This window comes from Hordeum vulgare, chromosome 3H (assembly GCF_904849725.1).
Source record: "Hordeum vulgare subsp. vulgare chromosome 3H, MorexV3_pseudomolecules_assembly, whole genome shotgun sequence".
NCBI classification, from domain to species: Eukaryota; Viridiplantae; Streptophyta; class Magnoliopsida; order Poales; family Poaceae; genus Hordeum; species Hordeum vulgare.
The window spans coordinates 137,372,680-137,395,790 of NC_058520.1; the positions used below are offsets into that span (position 1 = coordinate 137,372,680).

General features: G+C 41.2%; 1 protein-coding gene across 2 annotated transcripts; it reads left to right on the forward strand.

The window, feature by feature from the left end:
• Positions 1–938: 938 nt before the first annotated feature.
• Positions 939–11,259, forward strand: LOC123443262 (casein kinase 1-like protein 3). 2 transcript variants are annotated; one of them, XM_045119583.1, is made up of 15 exons: positions 939–1,328; positions 1,438–1,478; positions 2,178–2,247; positions 2,340–2,488; positions 3,101–3,196; positions 3,285–3,355; positions 5,625–5,686; positions 5,765–5,828; positions 6,475–6,559; positions 6,642–6,786; positions 7,544–7,608; positions 8,007–8,064; positions 9,818–9,900; positions 10,524–10,724; positions 10,822–11,259. In XM_045119583.1, exons 1-14 carry the CDS (start codon positions 1,253–1,255, stop codon positions 10,719–10,721), a joined length of 1,263 nt encoding a protein of 420 aa, XP_044975518.1. In that variant the 5' UTR covers positions 939–1,252; the 3' UTR covers positions 10,722–10,724; positions 10,822–11,259. The 2 variants fall into 2 exon arrangements, with proteins under 2 accessions (XP_044975518.1, XP_044975519.1); XM_045119584.1 differs by having other exon boundaries at positions 6,642–6,768.
• The last annotated feature ends 11,852 nt before the right edge of the window (positions 11,260–23,111 follow it).

Sequence of the window (23,111 nt, forward strand, 5' to 3'; positions counted from 1 at the left end):
ACGACAGCGCCAACCTCCACGACCTCCACGCCCATTGCCGCCAGTAGGCCCACCAGTGGCCAACCGCTTCTTGAGTTTCTCCTCCTTTGCGGCCTTTGATTTGACGCGACAAGTTTGTCGCGTTGCAGAGTTGATCTTCCTATCGAGCCTGATGAGCGGATCCTCCGGCACCTCCACTAGCTCCATCTTCGACGGTTCCATGCGTCGAGGACGGAAGGAAGAAGAGGTTGGTAGAAAAGAGCAGGAAGTGGGCGAAGAGAGGCGGGGAATGGAAGAAGAGAAGCGGGGGATTTTGCGCGGAAGCAATGCGTGATGCTACAAAAGCGTGGGCTTTGCATTCCTTTTGGATGGGTCACTATGATAGATAGCGGCGTTTCTCGTGCCCGGACTTTCGTAAAGCCTTCCATGTTTGTCTGCGGTTTGCGGGAGAAATTGTGTTTAGACGGCGTCATAGATCAATAAAGCACGATCCGGACGGTTGCGGGAGATTTGGGGGTCGGCGTTGGAGATGACCTTAACGAATATACTTGATGTAGTTTGTTTTAGTTGTTTAGATTATATACTCTTAATTATATACTCCCTCCGTCCCAAAATTCTTGCCTTAGCTTTGTCTAGAAATAAATTTATCTAAATGCTAAAATTTGACTAGATAGATTCATATCTAAACAAATCTAAGACAAAATTTTTAGGACGAAAAGAGTATATATAAAATTTTAAAAAAGAGAAGCCCTGTTGGAAAGACCAATCATTATATAATAGACAAAGATATCTGACTATTCAAAGTATGTGTATGAAAAACTATGACGTGGGACGCAAGCACGCGCAACACCGACGCTGCTTGCCACACATCGATTGTCTCAAACGTGGCACATCCCGCGTGAGAAGCGCCACGCCACAGGGGATAAGATTAGGGTCGGGTCGTGCCCCGAAGCCGCCGTCACGTCACCTAACCCACACGGCTACGAGCCTACGACCGCCCCTTTCCGCCGCGGCCCTACGCCGGCCCGTCTCCCTTCCCTTCCCTTCCCACGGCCGACCCGACCCCGCGGCCAAGCCGAAATAAAGCAAAGCGACCGACGCAGCGCCAGTGAACCCCACCACCGTCTCTTCTCATTCTCAGTTCTCAGTGCTCACCGCGCGTTTCTCTTCTGCCCCCGCTCCACGCCAGGCAAAACCGAAGCCCCCACGGCAAGGCGCGCCCCGCCGCCCTCCCTCCCCTCCACTGCAATCGGGCGGATTGGCCGGCGGCGGCATGGACCGCATCGTCGGCCGCAAGTTCAAGCTCGGCCGGAAGATCGGCTCCGGCTCCTTCGGGGTCATCTACCTCGGTGAGCGATCGTTCGGTTCCCCGCCGCCGCAGCTTTTGCGTTTTGTCCGTGTATTTTTTTCCCCTTCGACTCTATCCATAGTCGCCTGACGATGCTGTTGCTGCTGCAGCCACGGACATGGACACCTACGAGATCGTCGCGGTGAAGATTGTGAGTCCTATTTCTCGTATCCCTTCTCCGCCCTGCCCCCTGCTCTGTTTGGTGCTTCAGTTCTCGATTGGGTTGCTGTTGGGTAGTTGGTTGGGTCAAGCGGAGAGGCGTATGATTGGGTTGCTGTTGAGGTTAAGCGGGTATATAGGTGGAATGCTGGATTGGTTTGGTTGCTTACTTGCTTCCCCTCGCGCGGATGCATGATTCGATTGCTGTGCTGAATTTGTCCGTTAGTCGTCGCTCTTGCTTGTTTCGGGCTGATCATAATGGGATTAAAAAATGCTGGTAATCATGTGGTTAGAAAGGCCGAACCTTCACGCCTTTTATTTAACTGTATGTATGTATTTGGCTACTTTGGCCTGTTTTCCCTTTCCCTTTCTAGAACTAGAATGCTGCTTGGCTGCCTCTTAGCCTCTTGGGTGATGATGGATACAGCCATACAGGTGGTGGTTGGTCATAATGACGCTTGGCGTAGAGGAATTGTATTTCTAGCCTTGCAGGAAAAGTTGTGAGACCAAGCATACTAGTGGGAGTGGAAAGTTTGATTGTTATTGTCAAAGCTCAGCTGGTGTCCCTGCTTTCCCCCCATCCTACTTCATGGCTTACATTCTTATATCCACTGTCTACTTGTCTAGTGAACCCCCTTTTCCTTGGATACACACTATCTCCAAAACCTTATTTTGGTTACCTCGCTGGCAGGAAAGTAGCAACTCGAAGCATCCCCAGCTCTTTTACGAGGCAAAGATCTACAACGCCCTGCAAGGAGGAAGTATGTATGCCCTGTCATCCAATTCTCCATGCTGCCATGCTGGGATTATTTGGATAAGATCCTGAGTTGACAGGGAATGTTTTGGCATCCAGGTGGCATTGCGAATGTTAAATGGTGTGGTGTGGATGGGGAGGAAAATGTTCTCATCATCGATTTGTTGGGGCCGAGCTTGGAGGATTTGTTTGTCTACTGCGGCAGAAAATTCACCTTGAAGACTGTCCTAATGCTGGCAGACCAAATGGTAATTAGTAACTGTGCACTCTCGATTTCATTACCTTGTGCTGAACACTAAAAAGCATTGGGAAAAATGCCAACATTTGTTCAGCAATTTGATTACTGTTGGAACTCATGGGAAGAAAACTATAATCCTGATAGTAACCAAACACTCAATGTCTATTCTTGAGAACTTCCTTGGAAGGTTCCACTATTTTGTTGCTATTTCTAATACTGCTAGTTAATACTCAGCAATGAAAAAAGTAAAATTTATCTGTGGACTGTAGACCAACACAATACTTTAAAAGCAAGATAAGATGCATGAAGACCGGCAGAAAAAAAATAGAGAACATATGAAATAAGTACTGCCAGGACTTGTATAGAGGGTTCCACTAGCAGATATTTTCTTGTATGTCTTGCTTCTATATGCTTCATATTTATTTACATAGTTTCAGAATGTGCAATTAATCTAGATATCTAGCTCACATACAATGTTAGTTAAGTATCCGCTTGTGGAGTACAGTTGCCTGAAATTTTCGCTCTCCCCACTAAATATTGATATTATTTTTGTATGCATGCTTAGAGTTCCATTTCTGATTAAGTAATGCTAACCTTTCTCTTTTGTTTATAATCTTAACAGCTTACACGGATAGAATTTATGCACTCTAAAGGATACTTGCATAGAGACATAAAACCTGACAATTTTCTAATGGGTCTCGGTCGGAAAGCAAATCAGGTACTTGGTGTGGTGCACTAAAGCTCCATGTTAAGTTGTTAATGTGCTGAAGAATCTTTTCAATGATATCTCTACATGTGATTATCAGGTCTACGTAATTGATTTTGGGCTTGCAAAAAGATACCGGGATTCTACTACGAATCGACATATTCCTTACAGGTATATTTCTGAAGATGCGTTTTTTGGTAGAAGATGGTACCATAGGTTGATTTTTACTAGTATTAAACTAAATGTAATTCTGCTTGCCAATAATTGAATTAAGCAGTTGGATGATCCAATATGTGTTATCTGTTGTCAATCTGGTTACCCTACTTTGCCTTTTGGTGTCATGGTAATTATTGTTACAATGGTAGTGCTCTGAATTGGACCTGTGACACATCATGGCCTCCACCTTATGACCTATGTCTGTAATTTCAATCGGTGGCTACTTTGTTCTTTTCGATGTGGGAATGTTCATCACAATATTTTACTAATTTAGTCTTCTAGGTTCCATCAACAATATGTCCTTTGCTATCATAACATCTTATTGTTTACAGATCACTCTACATCATATAGTGTGATGGCTTCTATACGAAAAGAGGAATATAAATTATATAATGCCAGAATTTCCCTTTTTTATTAATTTTATAATGGCGGGAGTACTTTGACAACCTTTACAATGGAGAGGTTGATAGCTCTACCATTGAGCTAGACGACTCCTTTGAGGATACCAGCATGTGCTTTGTGTGACGTATCCAGGAGTGTGAGGTTAAGGAGGCGTTAAAAAGGATGAAAGTAGGCAAAGCGATGGGTCCTGATGGTATCCCCATCGAGGTGTGGAGAGGCCTTGGAGACATAGCGATAGTATGGCTAACTAAGCTTTTCAACCTCATTTTTCGGTCAAACAAGATGCCCGAAGAATGGAGGCGGAGTATTTTAGTACCAATCTTTAAGAACAAGGGGGATGTTCAAAGTTGTACTAATTACCGCGGAATCAAGCTGATGAGCCATACTATGAAGCTATGGGAGAGAGTCATTGAACACCGCTTAAGAAGGTTAACAAGCGTGACCAAAAACCAATTTGGTTTCATGCCTGGGAGGTCTACCATGGAAGCCATCTTCTTGGTACGACAGCTGATGGAGAGATACAGGGAGCAAAAGAAGGACCTTCATATGGTGTTCATTGATTTGGAGAAGGCCTATGATAAGATACCTCGGAATGTCATGTGGTGGGCCTTGGAGAAACACAAAGTCCCAATAAAGTACATTACCCTCATCAAGGATATGTATGATAATGTTGTGACAAGTGTTCGAACAAGTGATGGCGACACCGATGACTTTCCGATTAGAATAGGGCTACACCAAGGGTCAGCTTTGAGCCCTTATCTTTTTGATTTGGTGATGGATGAGGTCACAAGGGATATACAAGGAGATATCCCATGGTGTATGCTCTTTGCGGATGATGTGGTGCTAGTCGATGATAGCCGAACGGGGGTTAATAGAAAGTTAGAGTTATGGAGGCGGACTCTAGAATCGAAAGGTTTTAGGGTTAGTAGAACTAAAACTGAATACATGAGGTGCGGTCTTAGTGCTACTAGGCACGAGGATGGAGAGGTTAGCCTTGGTGGGCAGGTGGTACCGGAGAGGGACACGTTTCGATATTTGGGGTCCATGTTGCAGAAGGATGGCGATATCGATGAAGACGTGGGCCACCGAATCAAGGCTGGGTGGATGAAGTGGCGCCAAGCTTTTGGCGTACTCTGTGACAAGAGAGTGCCACAAAAGCTAAAAGGCAGGTTTTATAGGACAGCTATCCGACCTGCGATGTTGTATGGCGCGGAGTGTTGGCCAACCAAGAGACGACATATCCAACAGTTAGGTGTAGCAGAGATGCGCATGTTGAGATGGATATGTGGCCACACAAGGAAGGATCGGGTACGGAATGACGATATACGAGAGAGACTTGGGGTAGCACCAATTGAAGAGAAGCTGGTCCAGCATCGTCTCAGATGGTTTGGACATATTCAACGGAGGCCATCGGAAGCGCCGGTGCATAGCGGACGGATAAAGCGTGCTGAGAATGTTAAGAGGGGTCGTGGTAGACCAAACTTGACATGGGAGGAGTCCGTTAAGAGAGACCTGAAGGTTTGGAATATCGACAAAGACTTAGCCATGGACAGGGGTGCGTGGAAGTTAGCTATCCACGTTCCAGAGCCATGACTTGGTTTCGAGATCTTATGGGTTTCAACTCTAGCCTACCCCAACTTGTTTGGGACTGAAAGGCTTGGTTGTTGTTGTTGTTGTTGTATAATGCAAAGAAACGCAAAGGTCCTTTGCATTTTCTTGGAAGAAAAAATGCCTGTGTACCTTGCAATTGGTATATATATAAATGTTCATTGTTCCTGATCTTTGATCAGCCATTTAATATCGAACTGCTGCTTTGCTGTAGGGAACATAAAAACTTAACTGGCACTGCACGTTATGCAAGTAGCAACACTCACCTTGGAATTGGTAAGTCATGACCAGTTTGTTACTTGTCAAATCATCATTTAGATTCGATTTTAAACATGGTTTTCTATTTACTGGCAGAACAAAGTCGACGGGATGATTTGGAATCTCTTGGCTATGTTCTCCTATATTTTCTCCGAGGAAGGTATGCTTATACTACTGTTCTGTGGAACTGCTATGCTGCTTATGAGCACAGCATTTGGGATGCAGTGTGCTTGAAAACACATGTGAATTAAGGAGTGCAAGTCAACTTTTTTAAAGATATGTAAATAGGCATAATATCTAGAATAAGCGTTTCAACAACCTACTTTCGAAAAACTAGACTTTCTTCACACTTTTGGATACTCTAGCACTCTAGCTGTAGCCTATAGGTATGGACTGATGTTGTTCAGCTCAAAATAGGCCTTGTAGCACGGGACATTATATCTCTGCTTGATTTGTTAGCATGTTTGGGCTGCATCTTACAAAGATTTCCCTAGAACAAACTGTAATTATGAAACCCCTTATTACAAAGCAGACTTCACTATATGCCATATCAATGCGGGCATGACATTTGTGCAGCTGGTTAACAAAAATCCACTATATCTCAAGTTCCATCAGCAAATTGTTGTGAATCTGTGCCTTTTCCATGACATGCTTCCAAGTACCCTTTTTTTGTGGGAAATGTAACAGGGTTTGAAACCAATTTCAAATTAGTTTAAGTATAATATCAAAGCTATCAGAACATTGAGGTCTTATTATCCATTTGGGTAATTTCGTCTAATTATTTTGGCATGTATTGTTGTGTACAGTCTCCCCTGGCAAGGACTAAAAGCTGCAACGAAAAAGCAGAAGTATGAGAAGATATGTGAGAAAAAGATTTCGACACCTATCGAGGTTTATCTCAGAAGCATATTAAACCAAGCCTCAGAAAGAACTTTACTTGTACATTTGTAGCTGAATTTTATTTATTTATCAGGTATTATGCAAATCCTGTCCGGTAGAATTTGCATCTTACTTCCACTACTGCAAGTCGTTGACATTTGATCAGCGGCCTGATTATGCATTCGTGAAGCGCCTTTTTCGAGACCTATTTGACCGCCAAGGTATTCCTTCATTAAGCGGTACTCCCTTTGTTCACAAATATAAGTTGTTTTGGATATTTCAATATGGATTACATACAGACTGAAATGAATGAACAAACACACTAAACGTATCTATACATTCTGTTTACAGAAAGTTAAAACATCTTATATTTGTGAACGGAGGAAGTACTGCATAGTACTCCCTCCGCCGTAATATAGTGTGCATAGATTTTTTTTCAAAGTCAAAGTTTGCAAACTTTGACCAAATTTATAGAGAAAAAGGATCTACATCCACAATTCCAAATAATCATTAGATACATCATGAGACATTTTCATATTATATTTAGATGATATATAAATATAGATATTCTTCCCTATTAATTTGGTCAAATTTTATGAAGTTCGACTTGAAAAAATCCATATGCATTATATTATGGACCAGAGGGAGTATATAATATATGCCATGTATGACTGTTAAAAGGTACCACCTCAATTTGAAAATAGATGGCGTTTTAAAAAGCTTGCAGTCAAAGTTCTCTATATTTCAAAGCCAATTAATAGAAAAGCTAAATAGATGAATTAGATGCAAATAGTAACATTAGCTTTGTCATGAATTATTTTTCATCTCTTAGATATTCACAAAAGTCAAAAGGTAATGGTCAAAAATGCATATTAGATATTGTGTAAAGTAAAAATGTCATGAAATTTGGAACAGACGAGTACATTGTTTCAACAGATCCTATCTGAGTTTTTACTTGCATATATTTCATCCAATGTTCTGCTCATCTTGCAACAGGTTATGATTTTGATTATGTCTTTGACTGGACTGTTTTAAAATATAAACAAGGCCAAAAGACCCAGGTACTTCATCACGGGTTAAAATATTTAAATTTTATTGCAAGTGCTTTTACAGTAAGTTTTTTGCATTTAATCTACCATTCATTAGTTTTGGATTCCTTAATGATGCGATTTGAGCTTGCAGCAGAATTCCCCTCCTCATCCTCCAGCTCTCTTTGCTATACGTTAGGATTATTCTTAAGCAACAATACTGTTTTGGGGACAAATGCTTTTCAAAATGATATTCCAGTATCATGTTCAAATACAATCTCATTTTCTTACATAAATAGATTTAGTTTGCGAGTATTTAATTTGAATGAAGCCTATTACTGAACAGTCAGTGGCTCAGAATAAACCTTTATCTGAAATATCGGCATGGGCAACTTTAATGTCTACCTGACAAATTCACTTACTTTTTGTAGCATGTTCCTGGGGCAACTGTTACTCGAGCAATCCCAACACATCTTGACAAACGAACAGGTAACTTATTTTTCAGCTTTTCATAAACATATAAATGAGAGTATTTATTTAGATTATCATGTAACTTGAGAGCTAGCATTATTAGCTAAATAGAAAAGAAATGCTCAAAACTTCTCTGTTGCAAAAGAGAGGTAATACCCTAGGATACATGGCCTTGCTATACTGTGGGCCTAAGCTATACATACAAGTCATCAGATGCAGTATGTGTGGCTAGAGAGTGGAGACATGTCAATGAGACTAGTAAGTACCTTATCCAGGGAAATGTGGGACGACCAAGCAGCTATGTGCGACTAATCTCAAAACTCCTCCTTGAGGTCCATCGCAGACTGAAACGTAAAGGCTTGATACTCATGCTTGTCCTTGACCATGCAAGATCACGTCCAGAACAACTCATTGCAGTCATCGAGATAAGCTGGCTAGTGATGCGAGTGAAAGCTTCACAGTAATCCTCTACGGACATGTCCTCTTTGCGAAGATTGTGCAAACTTTGCAGTAAGAAAAGTATAGGGCTCCATTTAGTTGAATCTATCGATTCTCAAAATACTTCCATATCACCTTTGCAGTAGAGTGGTACTTAAGACTCATCCTAAGTGAAGGACAACATTGAGAATCAAAGCATCAATGACCTTAGCATCATCATTTTGCCTTTTTTTGGCTCCATCTTCCTTGGTCAAATGGTGGTCATCGAGATCGACAGCCCTTACAACTCTTTCCAGTCACATTGACCGAGAATGCACATTTTCTGTAATTGGAGGCATCTCTTTTGCTATGATAGCTGCAACAAAAGGCACCAAGGACCTAGCTAAACTCTTTCCACAGTCAAACAACCAGCTGTCGGCAACAACTAGCCCAAGCAGCCAAGCAATCAACCCAATTTATCTCCACTAGCAACTTGGCTCAGCCAAATAGCAATACTGGGAGCTAGACAAACAACAGCGGCAACAGATTGGTGAGGGACAGCAGCAGCACATCCATGCGAGAGCAGCAGCAGCAGATTCATGAGGGAGCAGCAGCAACAAATCAGTAAAGAAAAACACAGTATGGTCATGAGCTTGACAGGAAGGATTTGGGGGCAGCGGTGCTGATATCACGTTCACTGAATAAAGGGAATGCGCAAATCAACTTTCCTCTATTGCAAATAGAGGGTATGGGCTTGCTATGGGTCTAATATGTATATATAAATATTACAGTAGCCCTTTCCATCATGTTACAGTATATGTGGATTGCACTACCCATTTTCATCAGTTCGGACTTTTGGTTGCGTTGGCTAATGCATGAAGCTTAACATGGTATCAGGGCTAAGGTCTTGAGTTCAAATCCTGGCTTTCGCAATTTATTTAAAAAATTGCTGGTAGCCCGTGAGAGGGGGTGTTACAGTATATGTGGATTGCACTAGCCCTTTCCATTAGTTCATAACAAATATAAATGATAATATAAATATGAGCAATACTCTTAACACCAATCAATGAGAACCATATATCTTGTGTAAGATTTTGTAGCATGCTATCACTGATGTTATTATTGGAAATGGGTCGTAGTGATTAGATATAATGATTTTGACTTCAAATGGAGTGGACATGGCATGGTTGCTTAATGTGTCACTTTTCTTAATAAGTGCTAACATACAGTTCTTGCTTCAGTTTATAGCTGCATTTTGTTGTTAGTAGATCAGACTAGAGATTCTGCCAGATCACACATGTTTTGATAAAATTGACTACAATATCGATCTCTTATCTTACCTTATGACTAACAGGTGTAAACGGCGATGTCCATCCAAATGAAGCCCATGAACAGATGGAGTCGAGCCATATGACCGGGTCAGCTGCACAGTTACAGGTGAAATTGGAAACAGAGAGATCCTTACCTTACCCTACCATGCATTATTCTAAGTTACTGACAGTTCCTGATCAGTTTGCTTATGGCTTGTTTTATTAATTGAAGACAATAATCTCCACTTGTTGACTCAGAGGATATTCAGTTTCCTACCACTACATTTGTACATTACTTTAATTATTGTACTCCACTGTTTTTAATTTCAGTCTACAGATGTTCAAGTGGCATGCTTGTGTAGAACTTGCTGGTGTTCTCAGAATTTCTGAGTAGAAATTTGCTCTGCTAAAGGTTTCATGTTTACTGGAAGATACAGTGCATAATGATAACTCATGTTTCCAATGTAAATGCAGTAAATAATGGTATATTTAGTTAATTTTGCCATATGAGCAGCACCACATAAAACTTACTAGTTCTGGTATATGTGAGTAGTTGTGTTTCTGTTACAGGTTATTCCTTGACATTATTGACTAAAAGGTCAGGGTGTATATATTCTCGAACAGGCATTAACATGCATGCTATTTTGAATTAAGAAAGCATCAAAATGATGTGCATCATATATTTCATAGCATGTGGTGTACATATTTTATTGCTTAAGCAGTTACTTATGACATGGTTGATCTAATCAGGGGCAAAATATGGCTGCCAGTGCCAGAAATGAAAACCCGATGTGTGTTGCTCTACCTGGTGTGCCGGGGAAAAATGATGGGAATTCAAAACATATAGTGCGTATTGACGCTTTTCATGAAAATCAGGGTTTTGACAGCAATACTGGCTCTCCTAGCGCTTGTTTTCGGACATTTCCGCACAATGCGCCCGCAAGGTGATAGGTAAACTCCCAATAATAGTATTAACCTTGTATGACTTTTGCGTCTAAACTCTTGTTCTTAAAAGTGATATCTCTAATGGATTTCTGTTTCTGTACAGGTCACCTCTCTTGTGGAGCTAGCAATGAGGAAATGCTCAACTAGACTCCATTTCTTTTAGAGTGGTCAGATTCAAGAATCACAAAATCAATTCAAACATCTTGATGCCTAATGCATGTTACAAAGATGGCTAAAGATCTGATTGATTATGCAAGGTTTGATCACTGCTTGCGTTGGATGCTGCAGCAATTTCTGTGGCTGTTGCTCAAGACATTTTGTTGTCACAGTCGTGGATGACATGTAAATAGTTCATATGTTCAGATAAATTGCATCGACATTATGCAATGGTGATGGTGTCAGGTGTAAATAGTTCATATGGTTAGATAAATGGCATGAACATTGAGCAATAGGGATGATGTCGGCTCATTCAGCATTTGATAGCTATCCAATATACATGTGGTGATAAGGTTATTCATGAAATTTGCATCATTATCTGAAACATTTTCAGCATTGGGTACTGAAGATGCCTGAGAACATTACACTAGTGCAGTAGGCTAATCTCAAGTTGACCGTTTCTGGATGGAGATTGGCAGAGGGTTTTCAGTAGGTTATTGATTACTGAAGCTTTTACATCATTATTTACTTTAGTAATCACATGTTGGGTTGCTTGTAGATATAATTCAACCATCTTTGAACATTTGTCAGTTAAAACCGATGCTACATTAGGGAGTTCTAGTTTTTTTTTTTTTCTATTTTGTTAAAATAAACGTGCCTCTCTGTTGTAAATAAGCATTTATTTTATATGGCAAGTTATGTAATTAAATAACTTCTTGTTAGCAAATCATCGTTTAGTTCACTCGGCCTTCATCTGTCTGCAATAGTTTCTGATAAACATGTAGATTTTTAAAAAGATTTTTTGCTTGAGATTTCCTTTTTTAATACTGTACTCATATGAAATATGCTAAAAAATACTTCCCAGCAATGCTGCAGACCTTTGGCTAGCTTTATGAAGCGAGCAAATGCGGTATAATTAAACTGAATCTCTTATGTAGTTCACTGAGGATTCGGTATAAATACTGGCTAGCTTAATAGAAGAAGATTCGGTATACCTAAACTTCATCTCTTATGTAGTCATTGAGGATGAGTACTGTCAGTGTCATAGTGTCAGTAGGCCTTGAACAAACAAGATGGTCAATACGCACATCTGAGAATTTGGTTCCTCTCTTTGCATATCTGTTGTTACTTGTAACTTGTACTACTTCCATAGCTGTATTTTGTTTCAACCGAGGAGCCTCAGTGAACGCATTTCTGCGGTCTGTGCTTGAGCTTCATGGGTAAAATTCTTTCAGGTCAGGTGTGCCTTTTTAGGCCTTGTTTGGTTGATAGGGATTTAATTTTTAGGCCTTGTTTGGTTGATAGGGATTTAGGAGGGGTTTGACATGGATTGAGGTGGATACAATCCCCTACAAGTCAAAATTTACCCTAATCCCCTCCAATCCTATTGAGAAGAGGTGTAACCAAATAAAGCCTTAAAGAGTAAATAGTACTCCCTCCGTTCCTAAATATAAGTCTTTTTAGAGGTTCCACTAAAGGATTACATACGGATGTATATAGACATATTTTAGAATATAGATTCGTTCATTTTGCTTCGTATGTGGTCTTTTAGTGAAATCTCTTAAAAGACTTATATTTAGGAAGGGGGGGGGGGGTATAAAACAACCACATTATAGGTTAGGTCTACGAAAAACTACTTCTTTTCTTGATTGTTCAAAAAACTATCACAAAAGTAGTGGGCTGTTCCAAAAAACCCAAGTTGTCGAACTGTTAACCTCTAAGTGGGATTATGACATGGAGGGCCTGCATCTCAGGTCCATGTCGGACGAAACTGACGACGTGCGTTGAGACAGCCGTTAGGGTGCACGTGGTTTGGTCCGACCGTATCCAGCCAAGACGCTTCCCTCCCTCTTTCACTCTCTCACCCGCTCCCCTCCCTCTCCTTCTGACCTAGGCGGCGATGGTGGATGCGGCGGCGAAACTAGTCGACGACGGCGAGTCGGTCGGTGGAGACGACACAGGAGGAGAGGCCGTCGAGTATTCTGAAGTGGACAATTGGCTTGGCAGCGACAGCTTCGTGACGCAACCATCGTGACATGCCACACTTCCGACGCCTCCAGAGCCTACATCGTTGCAACCTTCAATGGCTACACCTTCTGCGCCCCCATGGCGCACAACTGCGCCCGCTCCACCGGCGAATGAGGAGCCATCGCTGGAGTACAGAGCGGCAAAGGCCGTGGTTGCTGCCATGGCCACGAATCCTGCGGGCTCCCACCATTGGGCTTCAACATTTGATGGCGTTGAGTAAGTTAGCTTAGTTCCTCTTCTTCTGTTTCACTTTAGTTATAAAAATAGATGTAGAAGTGATGTTAGTGTCCTATATTCAGTTCGGTTGTTAGCAGTGATGAAGTTGTATTGCTTAACTAATATGCACCTAGGATCTAATGTATTTAATTTTTTTGAAGAACTCACTAACTAGTTATTTTAAAGCATGCTTAATGATGACATTTGGGAGGTTAGGCTGTATTTCCAGGGGAGGGACAACATGGAAAGAACCATGTGCCTTTCATACATATCATTTCTGAATTTGATAGCACTGGTTGAGACTGAAGAAGGCTATGGTTCAGATGATTACATGTACTATGTGAAGGATCAAGGAATTGGTATGACAGGTTTATTCCTTCTTGATAGTCAAGATGCAGTAGAGGAAATGATTGACCACTCAGATTATACAATTTTGAATGTCATAGTGGCCAAAGCTAATGACAGAGATGATGGATTCAACATGGATGCTCATTTTTTGTGAACAACATGTTCCAATAGGCATCCCAATGGGGGATGGTTATGTTTTAAGTTCATCATAAGATGGTGTTGTTCACCATCTTGAAGCCAATATTAACACACAACAGAGTTGCAACTTGAACAATGAAGAAGCTATATTAGAAGATGTTGTTGTTGCGCAAGAACACAATGATGATGAAGAAGGTGAGATGGACAAATCATCTTCTGACTTTGAGATTGATAGAGGTGATTACACGGGTAAAAATGTCTTACAAGGCTTGGAAGAGAGGAGCACAATATGATGTGAATGAGGAAGAAATTGCACAAGAAATGCCAGAGTTTGAAGGAGATAGTGTTGTTTCTGAGTTTTGGGAGGAGGAGAACAAGGATGATAGTGAGGAGGAAGTACTGCTACCAGAAGCAAGGCCACGAAAACTTAACCTTGTAAGAAACCCAAGGCCCACTAGTATAGCACACAATGAGGCAGAAATTCCCAAGTTTGAAGATTTTGTGCTTGACGAGGATGAAGTTTGCTTCCTAGGTGATGTTGATATATCTGATTCAGATGAAGATGTGCCAGTACTACCTAGTGGCAGGAAGAGAAGATTGAAAAATAAGAAGGAAATGACCTTGTATGACCCTCTTCTCCCTGATGCACATGAGCAGTTGTGCAAGGACCTTTGTTTCACTAATGTACTTGAGTTCAGAAAGGCACTTAGGAACTATCATGTTAGGACACTGAGAAACTTTCAGTATCATAGGAATGAACCCAAAAGGGTTATTGTTTGGTGCCCAGATAGAAATAATGGTTGTGAGTTCTTCCTGTCTGCTTCTAAAGTAGCTCATGAAGACACATTCACAATCAAGAAGTGACACATGCATCACACTTGTGGCGCTAGTGGAGAGAGCACCAAGGTTACTACACAAGGGGTTGCACAAGATGTGGATGACATGATACTTGTGATCTGTGTTGGGTTTTTCATGAAGAGGAACATGTGATGCAACACAATATAGATAAGTATTTCCCTTAGTAGAGAACCAAGGTTTATCGAACCAATAGGAGTAACAACTAGCCCCCCGTCTTCAGCGACTACACACAAAAAAAGCAGACACTTGCACCCAACGGCAAGAGGTTGTCAATCCCATTGGACTTGTTATTTGCAAGCAAGTAAAGTATGTAGATGAAAGTTGATAATTGCAAAATAAATAACAAGAAAATAAAGGCAACAAGGTAATTGTAGCATTTGTAAACTTATAAGTGAATAAACCCGAGGGTCGTAGTTTTCCCTAATGGCATCTCTCATGTAGTAGGCATGCGGTGGTTAAACAAACTACTGTTGGGCAATTGATAGAAAAGCACATAGTTATGTGATATCCATGGCAATGATCGTGTGTATATAGGCATCACATCCATAAGCAAATAGGCTGACTCCTGCCTGCACCTATTACTATTACTCCACCCATCGACCGCTATCCAGCATGCATGTAGAGTATTAAGTAAAACAGTGCAATGCTTGGAGAACAATGACATGGTGTAGACAAAGAGAATTCAATCAATATGAATTAACCCCATCATTTTATCCTTAGTGGCAACAATACAAAGACATACCTTGTCCCCTTCTGTCACTGGGATATAGAAACCCATCAGATTGAACCCACTACAACGCACCACTCTCACTGAAGAAATATCAATTTAGTTGACCAAACTATTTCAATAGACCAGAGAGATTTACAAAGCTATCATAATCATGCAAATAAGAATCATAATTAGAATTCAAGAGAAGACTCAAATCTTTATCATGAATAATCTGAACATAAACCCATAATTCATTGGGTCCCAACAAACGCACCGCACAAAAGGATTACATCAGATAGATCAAAGCGAAGATGCGATGATCATTGTATTGAAGATCAAGAGAGAGAGAGAGAGAGGTAGCCATCTAGGTACTAATACGGACCCGTAGGTGTGTGGTAAACTACCCACACATCATCATGGGAGCAACAAGGTTGATGTAGAGGTTCTTCGTGATCAACCCCCTCCGACACGACAGCGGAAAATGGCTCCAGAGGGGCACACGGTGAGAACAGAGACTTGCGGCGATGGAAGAAGTGTTTCGGGAGGCTCCCTAGGGTTTGGGGGTAATTGAGGATTTATAGAACAAAGAGGAACGTTAGGAGGCGTTTGGGGGCCCAGCACACATCAGGGCGTTCCCTGTTGTGTGGTGGATCCCTTGTGTGGTCTCCAGTCTCCTCCCGAAGCTTCCAGGTATTCTTTTGGTCCAGAAAAAATCATAACGAAGTTTCGGGGCAATTGGACTTCTTTTGGTACTTAAACCTGAAAAGCCAAAAACATGCAAAAAGCAACAACTCGCACTGGGCACTGGATTGATAGGTTAGTGTTCAAAAATAATATAAACACCTAAAAAGTATCCTAGGATGATGATATTATAGCATGTAACAATCAAAAGTTATAGATACGTTGGAGACGTACCATGACAATATCAGATCAAATGTGAAGGCAAATGTTGACACAATTATGAAACATACAAAGAAGAAGTTTGGGGTTCATGTTTCTCGGAGTTTAGCCAATAGGGAAAGGCTAATGGTTGTTGATGTTGTGCAAGGTGATCACAAATATCAGTACTTGAGGCTGAGAGACTATATGCAATGTGTGCTTGACACAAACTTGGTTCCAGGTGCATAGTGACAACTTTTGAGGACCCACAAACCCAACACCAATACCGACGTTCTAGTACATGTTCTACTATCTGCAAGCTGATACGTCCATTTTGCATCATGAATTATTATTGATATTTGTGTTATTCTTGTCCATTATTCCCTATTATCATACAATTATTATGCCTTTTCTCTCTGAGTATGCAAGGTACATCATAAAGAGGGAAATATCTGGAAACTGAAATTCTGGACCGAGAAATCGAGAAAAAGCAGAAAAATCAACATACTCCAAACGACCTGAAACTTCAAGGAGAAAATTTTCTGAAATATATAAAAATTATTGGGCCAAAAATATACCGAGGGGGCCACCTGCTGGCCACAAGCCAATAGGGCGTGACCACCCCCGTGGCTGTGCCGTGATGGCTTGTGGGCCCCCTACCGGCCCTCCGACGTCCCTCTTCTTCTATATGGTGTGTTTTAACCTAGAAAAAAAATCATAAGAAACCTTTCAGGATGAAGTTCCGTCGTCTCGAGGGAGAAACCTGGGCAGAGGCCCTTTTGCTCTCCGATAGAGAGATTCTACCAGGGAAACTTCCTTTTGGGAGGGGGAAATCGAAGCCATCGTCATCCCAACGCTTCCTCCTTCGTGGGAGGACTAATTTTCATCAACATCCGCACCAGCACCATCTCATCTCCAACCCTAGCTCATCTCCTGTATTCAATCTTTGTCTCAAAATCTCAGATTGGTACCTCTAGGTTACTGGTTGGTTGATTACATCTTGTAGTTGATTCTTGTTGGATTAATTGGTGGAAGATATTATGTTCAGATCCTTAACTATTATTATTACACCGATGATCTTGAACATGTTGATCAGATGTGAGTAGTAACTATTGTTCCTGAGGACATGGGAGAAGTCTTGTTATAAGTAATCATATAAAGTTGATATTCGTTCGATATTTTTGATGATATGTGTGTTGTTACTTCTCTTAGTGGTGTCATGTGAACATCGACTATATGACACTTCACCATGTTATGGACCTAAGGGGAGTCACCGTGGAGTAACAAGTGGATGATGGGTTGCGAGAGTGACAGAAGCTTAAACCCTAGTTTATGTGTTGCTTCATGAGGGGCCGATTTAGATCCACGCGTTTAATGCTATGGTTAGATTTATCTTAATTCTTCTTTCATAGTTGTGGATGCTTGCGAGAGAGGTTAATCATAAGTTAGTTGTTTGTTCAAGCAAGAACAACACCTTAGTTTGGCGCGCTCGATGATGCCATGTTGGCGACGAATCGGCGAGAGGGACGGGGTGCCGAGATGAGACAGAAGGCGGCAGTGGCGGCGCTCCAAGGCTCCCGAGCCCGATTCCGGTGGCAAGGAGGAGCAGGGGACGGAGCGGCTCCTCTAGGCTTCTCGGAGAGGCGAGGGGAGGCCGGGGCTATGGTAACGACGGCGGCTTGGCCATGGCTGCTTCGGGTATGGCGAGAAGAGAGCGAGGGAGAGAATGAGCTTGAGGGAGAGGAAGAGGCGTGCACGGGGGTGGGTTCTCGGCGTCCGAATCCACCCATCTCAGCGGCAACCAGGAGGTGTCCGCGGGTGAACGCGCGCGCGTCACGCTTCTCCTCTGCCTACTCGCAGAGGTTGAAGAAGACCACAACACCCCTGATGGGCTGGGCCGAAGGTGAGCGCGAGGTAATCCTTTTTTTTTGTTTTCTTTTATTTCTATTCTGTTTTCTAACTTTTGTGTTTGATTTTAATAAAATATCAAACCATTTTGTAAAACCCTGAAATACTATTATGTGACATAAAATAAGAATCCAATGCCACACAATTATTTTCAGAATTTATGAAACTATATTCTATCTATAGAAAATATAATTCCACTCAAAATAATTGTTTGATTGAAACAAAAGTCCAAAATAAAATGTTTCTGTGATCAAAGATTTTGGTTGACATTTTTATAACATGCCAATGTTTTCACACAAAATTTGGATCATTTTAAGGCAGTTTTTATATTGCCCATTTCACAAAATTTTGGTTCCTGAGGCTTGATTACTTCCCCATTTCAAATTCAAAAGAATTTAAATATGCATGCATGAATGCTTGGCAAGCAAAGTAAAACTAGGGCTGTGACACGCTGGATCGGTCATATTGTTGGATAATATTCATCATATAACAATCACAATATAGGGCGACACAGAACTAGCTCCCGTTCATCGATATAATGTAGGCACGTATTCCATAAATAGTCATACGTGCTTATGGAAAAGAACATGCATGACATCTTTTGTCCTACCCTCCCATGGCAGCGGAGTCCATAAGGAACTAAGGAATATTAAGGCCCCCTTTTAATAGAGAACCGAAACAAAGCATTAACACATAGTGAATACATGAACTCCTCAAACTACGGTAATCACCGGAAAGAATCCCAATTATTGTCACTTTGGGGTATGCGGATCCTAACACGTAGTAGGTGCATATAACTTGCAAGATCGGATCAGGAACATAGATATAATGGTGGAAACATAAACGGTTCAGATCTGAAATCATGGCACTCGGGCCCTAGTGACAAGCATTAAGCATAGCAAAGTCATAGCAACATCTATCTCCGGACATATTGGATACTAGGGATCAAGCCCTAACAAAACTAACTCGATTACATGATGAATCTCATCTAGCTATTCGCCGACCAGAAAGCCTACGAAGGGATTACTCACTCCCGGTGGAGAGCATCATGGAATTGGCGATGTAGGAGGGTTGGTGATGACGAAGACCGAAGATTCCCCTCTCCGGAGCCCCAAACGGACTCCAGATTAGGCCTCCCGATGAAGAAGAGGAGGTGGCGGCGGCTCCATATTGTGAAACGCGATGAAACTTCCTCTTTGATTTTTTTCTCCAAAAATAGGAATTTATAGTGCTGGAATTAGGGTGAGCGGAGTCACATGGGCCCCACTAGACACCAGGTCACGCGAGGGGGGCCTCGCACGCCTTGATGTCTAGTGGGTGCTTGTGGCCTCCCCTCCGGTGGATCTTGGTTCCAATATTTTTATATATATTCCATAAAAATCTCCAAAAAGCTTCATTCCATTAATATAACTTTTATTTCTGCACAAAAACAACCACAGTAGTTCTGCTGAAAACTGCGTCAGTCCGGGTTAGTTTCATTCAAATCATGCAAATTAGAGTCCAAAACAAGAGCAAAAGCATTAGGAAAAGTAGATACGATGGAGATGTATCAACTCCCCCAAGCTTAACCCATTGCTTGTCCTCAAGCAATTTAGTTGACAAACTGAAAGTGATAAAGAAAAACTTCTACAAAATCTTTTGTTCTTGTTTACATATACATGCTTAGAGAGCACCCAGGTTTTCAGCATAAATCATGATTAATCAACAATAACCCTTAAAAACCATATTAGCTCATATCAATGTCATAACCAACTAGCGAGCAATAATAAGATAGCTCAAACACCAACACTTTGTCAAAACAATCATGATATTATATGACAATAATGGTATCTCGCTAGCCCTTTCTGAGAGCGCAAAACATAAATGCAGGGCACCTCCAAAGTTCGAGCAGAGACTAGACATTGTAATTCATGGTAAAAGAGATCCAGTCATACTACAAATAACGATTACTAGACACAAAGCATGAGGATGAGAGTAGTGCTCTTAAGTCTGGTGCTTATTTGAGAAGGTGATGACTCAAAGTAAAAATAAAATAACATGAAAGTAAATAGAAAGTCCCTTCGCAGAGGGAAGCAGTGATTTATTAAGGTGCCAGAGATCATAGGGAAAATAAGAGATGAATCATTTTTGGGAGGTGCACCCTTCCTGTCAATGTTACGACCAAAAGTTATCGATATCTTCCATGCTAAAAAAATTAGCGGCGGTTCCCAAGCGGTAAAAGTAAAGGTTTACTACCCCTCCACCAATCAAACACACTGAACAGCTAGCCGAATCCACGGGCATCGTCCATACAAACAACAATCCAGGGAGAGTTTTGTTTAATTATTTGTGATTTATGATTCGGGATTGGGAGTCCCTATTACCAACCCCTCTCATGAAGGGACGAGTGAATAAACATTCATCATGAGAATAACTCGCTTAGCATGGAAGATACTGACCGCCCTCTGTCGCTCCATGAGCGGTCCAGGCACACAAAACAGAAGTTCATTTGAAATATTAGAGGTGGCACATGCAAATTTACTTGGAACGGCAGTGTAATACCGCATATAGGTAGGTATGGCGGACTCATCTGGAATAACTTCGTTTCAAGGATTTTGATGCACAAGCAGTATTCCCGCTTAATACAGGCGAAGGCTAGCAAATAGGTTGGGAAGTGACCAGCTAGAGAGCGAAGACGGTCATGAACATGCTTTATGAATAATCATCGTTGCATACTAACATGAGTAGGATATAAACACCATGAACATAAATACCATGGAGGCTATGTTTGTTTTGATTCAACTTCATGTGTGAACAAGTGCCAAGTCAAGCCACTCGAACATTTATAGGAGGATACAATATCATCATACTACATCACAACCATTTTAATGCATGTTGACATCCAAGATAAATCATTATCCACTCCTAGATACTTAAGCATGGAATGAACAACTATAATCTCTACTTGTCATTGCAAACATGTTTGGTCATAATACACTGAGTCATGGATACTGGTCTAAACATATTTACAAAAACAAAAACAAGTTCAGTTCATACCCGCTTCTCTTTGCGAGAGTCACTTCATCTATTATCGTCCTAATTGTTTTTCACTTGCACGATCGAACAATATGAAAATAATAATAGTGCAAGAGTGCCATGGATTAAGCTGGAATCTGCAACATTTCATTCAAAAGTAATATGTGCTCTTTATTAGATCACTAACAATGCATATGAGAGCCACTGAATATTTTCATCGTGGTTTTCCCCTTGGGTATAACAGAAGGGAAAATAAATTCAGAGAAACACACTAAAATATTTTTGGAGTTTTTAGTTTTTCAAGAAGAAAGCAAGTTAAAGAAGGAAAAACTAAAACGAGAAAAACTATTTACACGGGAAAGCACCCAACAAGTAAAAGAGGAAAAGAGAAATATTTTTGGGTTTTCTTTTAATACTAGCACTAAGTTACTCTAGAAAGAAAAACCAAAAAGAAGTGAGAATATTTTTAGATTTGCTGCAAGTTTTTCCAACACACAAGAAGAAAGCAAGAAAATTAGTCTAACAAGGATAACACCATGCAAGAGTGTGAACACTAACAACTAGAACATGCAAGGGTGAATGTAAAGTCGGTAGAAACACGTACTCCCCCATGCTTAGGCTTTTGGTCTAGGCGTTGTAATCACCACCCGTGGTAGCCTGGGTAATATTAAGTGTGGTAACTCATGGAAGCCCTTGGTGCAGCATCTACGGCCTGACGGGCAGCCTCCATTGTGTTGTTGTATTCACGCGACTCCCTCTCATAGACATAATATCTTCCTTTTTCCTCGTAATCAAAGAGGGAAGGTGCATGCAAAATAACAAGCACAACAGATTTCTTATTAAACATTATGTTATAGTTATAATCAGTAGCAGTGGCCTTTATGAACTTATGGCTCTTCATGGCCTCAAAGTCTAAATACTGAGTAGGAACAATAGGGTCACTAGACCGCAATGACACGCCCCACTTCTTAGCTAAACGGGAGGCATAAAGCCCACCATAAAAATAACCACTATCAGAATTGTGTTGCAATCTGCGTGCTACGATTGCTCCCAGATTATAGAATTTAATTCCAGTTAACGCAATATGCAGGAGACTCAAGTCTAGGGCACATAAAGTACTACAATCTTGCTTTCCCACTATGAATTTTCCATTAAAGAGTGCTAGGTAACGAATGGAAGGAAAATGTATACTATTTATTCTACCTTGAGTTACTCCTCTATCTTCACCAAATCAAAGACTAGTTAAAAATGTCTCATATTTAGATTTTGGTGGTTCGTCTAGCGAACCCCCACGTGGAATTTTACATGCATCAGAGAAATCATCTAGAGACATAGTGAAGGCATTTTTGTAGATATTAAAGGAGACTCTAAATTCTCGAGGATAAAATTTAAATCCCTTAGTGGAAGTTTCAGTAAGATGATAATGTTGCATGCACTTATCTGCAATGAAGGGTGTGAGCTCAGTATTATGGATGTATTGTTCAAATTTTTCCTTAATGCCTGCACCAAACATGAATTCATCATTTGGCCAAAGGCACGATTTGGCGTGGGCTTCTCGCATCGAACTTTCACTTGGCTCAGCATAAGACTGTCGTATCGGAGTCTCACTAGATGATGCCTCCGAGGAATTCCTCCTTGAAGAAATACTTTTGAACCAGCTAATTGTCCCTACATATAATTTTTGAATATTTTTGGGTCACAAACTAAAGTTAGTAAAACTTCACAAGAATGGTAGCAACTACTCATAGGGATGCCTAGAGCCTAAAACAAGCATTCAAACTACTTCGAAATCTAAGAGTTCAACATGCAAGCTTATCTATAGCAGTACCTAGAGTAGCTAATTACTCCTAAGATAAACCACTAGAGCAAAAACTAATTGGAGGAGTGGGAGAGTTACTTACCAAGGAGCAATCCCCCAAAACAGTTTCGGTAGCGGAGTTTCGAGCAAAGAGATCAAAATCCACGGGTTTGAGAGCAAGGAAACGAGAAAGAGACTTACATGGATTTTTTTCTGGAGGTGAGTGATGAAGTGGGATGAAGGAATAAGTGAGGAGACCCCCGAGTGCCCCCCTAGACACCTGGCCGCGCTAGGGGGACTGGAGCGCCCTGATGTCTAGTGTCCACGTGGGACACCCCCT